This window comes from Coregonus clupeaformis, chromosome 21, assembly GCF_020615455.1.
Source record: "Coregonus clupeaformis isolate EN_2021a chromosome 21, ASM2061545v1, whole genome shotgun sequence".
Lineage (NCBI taxonomy): Eukaryota > Metazoa > Chordata > Actinopteri > Salmoniformes > Salmonidae > Coregonus > Coregonus clupeaformis.
The window spans coordinates 45,957,768-45,965,066 of NC_059212.1; the positions used below are offsets into that span (position 1 = coordinate 45,957,768).

The 7,299-nt window shown below is 43.8% G+C and overlaps 1 protein-coding gene across 1 annotated transcript in view; it reads right to left on the reverse strand.

Moving 5' to 3' along the window:
• LOC121534514 (piezo-type mechanosensitive ion channel component 2) overlaps positions 1 to 7,299 on the reverse strand; it is a gene marked incomplete at its 5' end in the record, with an annotated part of 210,421 nt that overhangs the window by 171,283 nt on the left and 31,839 nt on the right. Inside the window, 1 exon segment of the mRNA XM_045206050.1 lies at positions 6,300 to 6,342. Coding sequence (XP_045061985.1) covers positions 6,300 to 6,342 — 43 coding nt within the window.

Genomic DNA, 7,299 nt, shown 5'->3' on the forward strand with positions numbered 1-7,299 from the left:
CGTCTGAACTGCCCGTCTGCCCAACGCCGTCTGAACTGCCCGTCTGCCCAACGGCGCCTGAACTGCCCGTCTGCCCAACGCCCGTCTGAACTGTCCGTCTGCCCAACGCCGTCTGAACTGCCCGTCTGCCCAACGGCGCCTGAACTGCCCGTCTGCCCAACGCCGTCTGAACTGTCCGTCTGCCCACCGCCCGTCTGAACTGCCCGTCTGTACTGAGCCTGCAAAGCCGCCCGTCTGCCATGAGGCCTTCAGGAGCCGTCCGCCAGACCGGGCCGCTAGAGCTCTCCGCCAGACAGGATCAGCCAGAGCCTTCCGCCAGACAGGAGCAGCCAGAGCCTTCCTCAGACCCGGATCAGCCAGAGCCTTCCGCCGAGACAGGAGCAGCCAGAGCCTTCCGCCAGACGGGATCAGCCAGAGCCTTCCGCCAGCCATGAGCAGCCAGATCCGTCAGCCAGCCCATGAGCAGCCAGATCCGTCAGCCAGCCATGAGCAGCCAGATCCGTCAGCCAGCCATGAGCCGTCCAGCCAGGATCCGCCAGAGCCGTCCAGCCAGGATCCGCCAGAGCCGTCCAGCCAGGATCCGGCAGAGCCAGCCAGCCAGGATCCGCCATTTAGTCAGGTGCTGCCCCTTAGTCCAGTGCTGCCCCTTAGTCCAGTGCTGCCCCTTAGTCAGTGCTGTCCCTTGCCTGGTGCTGCCTCTTAGTCCGGTGCTGCCCTTAATCCAGGTGGGTTTAAGTGGAGGGGGTGGTCATTGGGAGGAGGTTAAGAAAGCGGGTAGTAACTATAGTGGGGGTGGTGGTCAAGCCCGGAGCCGGAACCGCCTCCGGGGAGCAACACCCACCCAGCCCTCCCCCTATTGTGGGGGTTGGGAGGCTGTGACGCAGTCCGCGCCTTTAGGGGGTACTGTGACGTTCTGGCTCGGGACTTTTAGTAGTGAGCCAGGGTTGTCATTTTCATTTGGGTGTAGTTCATGTGGGATCTAGTTGTTTCATTTCTATGTTTGGTTTTGATGTTGATTAGTCATATGGACTCCCAATCGGAGGTAACTTAGTGTCAGCTGTCGGCTCGTTATCTCTGATTGGGAGCCATATTTATACTGTGTGGTTTCACCTTGGTTTTGTGGGTTTTTGTTTCCTTGTTGCTGTTAGTCATTATCAGTATTGAACTTCACTTTCGTCATATTTGGTTTGTTGTTTTGATCGTGGTTTCTTTATAATAAAGTCTACGATGTTCGCTCAACACGCTGCGCTTTGGTCTCCTCCTTTCGACGATCGTGACACCTTATCGAGACAGACAGACAGACAGACAGACAGGCCTTATCCAGACAGACAGTCAGACAGACAGACAGGCCTTATCCAGACAGACAGTCAGACAGACAGACAGACAGGCCTTATCCAGACAGACAGTCAGACAGGCCTTATCGAGACAGACAGTCAGGCCTTATCCAGACAGACAGACAGACAGGCCTTATCCAGACAGACATACAGGCCTTATGCAGATAGACAGACAGACTGCCAGACATAACGAGGTTTAATATGTGTCAGATAGGGCTTGTTGACAGACTGTCAGACATAACGAGGTTTAATATGTGTCAGATAGGGCTTGTTGACAGACTGCCAGACATAATGAGGTTTAATATGCGTCAGATAGGGCTTGTTGACAGACTGCCAGACATAACGAGGTTTAATATGTGTCAGATAGGGCTTGTTGACAGACTGCCAGACATAACGAGGTTTAATATGCGTCAGATAGGGCTTGTTGACAGACTGCCAGACATAACGAGGTTTAATATGCGTCAGATAGGGCTTGTTGACAGACTGCCAGACATAATGAGGTTTAACATGCGTCAGATAGGGCTTGTTGACAGACTGTCAGACATAACGAGGTTTAACATGCGTCAGATAGGGCTTGTTGACAGACTGTCAGACATAACGAGGTTTAATATGCGTCAGATAGGGCTTGTTGACAGACTGCCAGACATAATGAGGTTTAACAAGCGTCAGATAGGGCTTGTTGACAGACTGCCAGACATAATTAGGTTTAATATGCGTCAGATAGGGCTTGTTGACAGACTGCCAGACATAACGAGGTTTAACATGCGTGGATCAGACAGATAGGGCTTGTTGACAGACTGCCAGACATAACGAGGTTTAATATGCGTCAGATAGGGCTTGTTGACAGACTGCCAGACATAACGAGGTTTAACATGCGTCAGATAGGGCTTGTTGACAGACTGCCAGACATAACGAGGTTTAACATGCGTCAGATAGGGCTTGTTGACAGACTGCCAGACATAACGAGGTTTAACATGCGTCAGATAGGGCTTGTTGACAGACTGCCAGACATAACGAGGTTTAATATGCGTCAGATAGGGCTTGTTGACAGACTGCCAGACATAACGAGGTTTAACATGCGTCAGATAGGGCTTGTTGACAGACTGCCAGACATAACGAGGTTTAACATGCGTCAGATAGGGCTTGTTGACAGACTGCCAGACATAACGAGGTTTAACATGCATTAACAGAAACCACAAGTTGAGAAGGACAGGTCAGAACCATCGAGAGCATTTAGAAACCTGCGTCCCAAATGCCACTCTATTCCCTACATATAGAACTACTTTTGACCAGAGCCCAATCGGCCCTGGTCTAAAGTAGTGCACTATGAAGGGTATAGGATTCCATTTGGGACGGCGCTCATGTCAGATCTCTGGCCACACATCTACAGTACATTAAAGTGGTGTGTATTGGTATTTATTGGAGACCCGGCTCACGCTACTCAAGGATATTTGGGAAGTGGACTGTGTGCAAGCTACAAACTCAATCTGTGGTGGCTAGTGGGTGGAGAAATGGGAGGACGGAACCGTTGTAATGGCTGGGATGGCTTCAATCAAACGGTATAAAACACATCCCTCCGATTTAAAGTGACACCAGCCTCCACTGGATCCACTGAATTTTGCAGAAATACATGTGAGAACCTTCACTTGTATCACCCAGAATAGGACGAGAAGTGTGGGAATTTTAATGGGACAAATCATTCACTACACCCTAAACCTCAACTAAATCTTGTAATAAATAATGTGGAAATTGAGCAAGTTGAGGTGACTAAACAGCTTGGAGTAACCCTGGATTGTAAACTGTCATGGTCAAAACGTATTGATACAACAGTAGCTAAGATGGGGAGAAGTCTGTCCATAATTAAGCGCTGCTCTACCTTCTTAACAACACTATCAACAAGGCAGGTCCTACAGGCCCTAGTTTTGTCACACCTGGACTACTGTTCAGTCGTGTGGTCAGGTGCCACAAAGAGGGACTTTACAATTGGCTCAGAACAGGGCAGCACAGCTGGCCCTTGGATGTACCCAGAGAGCTAATATTAATAATATGCATGTCAATCTCTCCTGGCTTAAGAGGTCTCTTCACAGTCCCCAAGTCCAGAACAGACTATGGGAGGAGCACAGTACTACATAGAGCCATGACTACATGGAACTCTATTCCACATCAGGTAACTGATGCAAGCAGTAAAATCAGATTTTAAAAACAGATAAAAATACACTTTATGGAACAGCGGGGACTGAGAAGAGAGACACACACAGGCACAGACACACACATAACAAACATATTATACACACACACACACACACACACACACACACACACACACACACAGGCACAGACACACACATAACAAACATATTATACACACACACACACACACACACACACACAGGCACAGACACACACATAACAAACATATTATACACACACACACACACACATGATAAGACACTCCCTCTACACACACCTACACATGGATGTTGTATTGTAAATATGCGATAGTGGAGTAGTGGCCTGAGGGAACACACTAAATGTATTGGGTAAAGTGTTATGAAATGTAATGTCAAGTAATATTTGTAACTGTATATAACCGTCTTAATGTTGCTGTACCCCAGGAACAGTAACTGCTGCCTTGGCAGAAACTAACGGGGATCCTTAATAAATACAAATGGAGAAGACTTTAAAAAATGACCAATTAGTTCAACTTAATATATAAAATGTTTTAATGAGTTAACCCAACGAGTTCTATTTATCCATGTATGGAACTATTTTGCTGAGCTTGCGTTTACCAGCTCTTAGTCACAAAGAGTTCTAAAGAGAATGTGGTCGTATTGTTCTACCAGGCCACAGAATAGAAAGAGTTCTAAAGAGAATGTGGTCGTATTGTTCTACCAGGCCACAGAATAGAAAGAGTTCTAAAGAGAATGTGGTCGTATTGTTCTACCAGGCCACAGAATAGAAAGAGTTCTAAAGAGAATGTGGTCGTATTGTTCTACCAGGCCACAGAATAGAAAGAGTTCTAAAGAGAATGTGGTCGTATTGTTCTACCAGGCCTCAGAATAGAAAGAGTTCTAAAGAGAATGTGGTCGTATTGTTCTACCAGGCCACAGAATAGAAGGCCTTCATGCTCAGTTGACAAAAAAACATTCAGATACTATATTTAATACAGCATGACGGCTGTGGGGGGAAATATTCTACAGCATATTTTAGGGACTTTTATCCTTTGTGTTTTGAATGCATCTTTCTCTTCTCTTTTCTAAATCAGGTTTGATTTTCTATTAAAGGTAAATAAAAAATAAAAAATAAAAGAATATGCAGATGGAAGATACAGCAATAATACTATGGTATACTTATAATAACAATAACAACTTCATTTAAGTGTGTATGTAGATGTGTGTATTTAGATGTGTGTATGTAGATGTGTGTATTGTATGTGTGTATTGTAGGTGCCTTCAGAAAGTATTCAGACCCCTTGACTTGTTCCACATTTTGTTGTGTTACAGCCTGAATTCAAAATGGATGACATTTTTCCCCCCCACCCATCTACACACAACACTCCATAATGACAAAGTGAAAAAGATTGTTTATATAATGTTGGTAACTTTTTTGAAAATGAAAATACAAAAATATCTAATTTGCATAAGTATTCACACCCCTGAGTCAATACATGTTAGAATCACCTTGTGTTTTAGGTTATTGTCCTGCTGAAAGATGAATTAATCTCCCAGTGTCTGGTGGAAAGCAGACTGAACTGGGTTTTCCTCTAGGATTTTGCCTGTGCTAAGCTCCAATTGGTTTATTTGTATCCTGAAAAACTCCCCAGTCCTCAACGATTACAAGCATACCCATAACATGATGCAGCCACCACCATTCTTGAAAATATGGAGAGTGGTACTCAGTAATGTGTTGTATTGGATTTGCCCCAAACATAAAACTTTGTATTCAGGACAAAAAGTGAATTGCTTTTGGCAAATTTTTTGCAGTTTCACTTTAGTGCCTTATTGCAAACAGGATGCATGTTTTGGAATATGTTTATTCTGTACAGGCTTCCTTCTTTTCACTCTGTCATTTAGGTTAGTATTGTGGAGTAACTACAATGTTGTTGATCCATCCTCAGTTTTCTCCTATCACAGCCATTAAACTCTAACGGTTTAAAGTCACCATTGGCTTCATGGTGAAATCCCTGAGCGGTTTCCTTCCTCTCCAGCAACTGAGTTAGGAAGGATGCCTGTATCTTTGCAGTGACTGGGTGTATTGAGACACCATCCGAAGTGTAATTAATAACTTCACCATGCTTGAAGGGATATTCAATGTCTGCTTTTTTTTATTTTTACCCATCTACCAATAGGTGCCCTTCTTTGCAAGGCATTGGAAAACCTCCCTGGTCTTTGTGGTTGAATCTGTGTTTGAAATTCACTGCTCGACTGAGGGACCTTACAGATAATTGTATGTGTAGGGTACAGAGATGAGGTAGTCATTCAAAAATCATGTTAAACACTATTATTGCACACAGAGTGAGTCCATGCAACTTAATATGTGACTTGTTAAGCACATTTTTATTCCTGAACGTATTTACATTTTACATTTGAGTAATTTAGCAGACGCTCTTATCCAGAGCGACTTACAGTTAGTGAGTGCATACATTTTTCATATTTAGGCTTGCCATAACAAAGGGGTTGACTCAAGAAATGTCTAAAAACACAACTTCACTTTTACATTATGGGGTATTGTTTATAGGCTAGTGACAATCTATTTTAAATTCAGGCTGTAACACAACAAAATGTGGAAAAAGTCAAGGGGTGTGAATACTTTCTGAAGGCACTGTATGTATACTACAGTATCTCTATAATACTATGGCATATAATAATAATAATAATAATAATAATAATATTAATAATAATAATAATAACCTAGTTTGTTAAGTCTATATTATGTACAATATACTGTCTGTTTGTATTGTCTTACCTTTCGAAGCCCATCTGCCGTATAGATTTCTCCCACGTGGAACCTGAACAGAATCACAAGAGCATTTCATAAGAGCAGGTTCACATTTCATAAGAGCAGGTACACATTTCATAAGAGCAGGTACACATTTCATAAGAGCAGGTACACATTTCATAAGAGCAGGTACACATTTCATAAGAGCAGGTACACATTTCATAAGAGCAGGTACACATTTCATAAGAGCAGGTACAGACACTTGGTTGAGTCAGACACCCTGGGTTTAGCTACATTCACTACTAGGCGGCAGGTAGCTTAGTGGGTAAGAGCGTTGTGCCAGTAACCGAAAGGTCGCTGGTTCTAATCCCCGAGCCGACTAGGTGAAAAATCTGTCGATGTGCCCTTAAGCAAGGCACTTAACCCTAATTGCTCCTGTAAGTCGCTCTGGATAAGAGCGTCTGCTAAATGACTAAAATGTAAATGTAAAAAAATACTAGTTTGAAGTGTTCCTGATTCTGATCCTGTTCCTATCAAGTGTTCCTGATTCTGATCCTGTTCCTACCAAGTGTTCCTGATTCTGATCCTGTTCCTACCAAGTGTTCCTGATTCTGATCCTGTTCCTACCAAGTGTTCCTGAGTACCATTGTGTGTTTGAAGACATATTTCCAGGTATTCTAATTATTTTCTATTCACCTCATGCCGAAAATGACCCACGGCTGATAATGCACAAAATGATCTACGGCTGATAATCCACAAAATGATCTATGGCTGATAATGCACAAAATGATCCACGGCTGATAATGCACAAAATGACCCACGGCTGATAATGCACAAAATGACCCACGGCTGATCATGCACAAAATGACCCACGGCTGATAATGCACAAAATGACCCACGGCTGATAATGCACAAAATGACCCACGGCTGATAATGCGCAAAATGACCCACGGCTGATAATGCACAAAATGATCCACGGCTGATAATGCACTAACTTATCCACGGCTGATAATGCACTAAATTATCC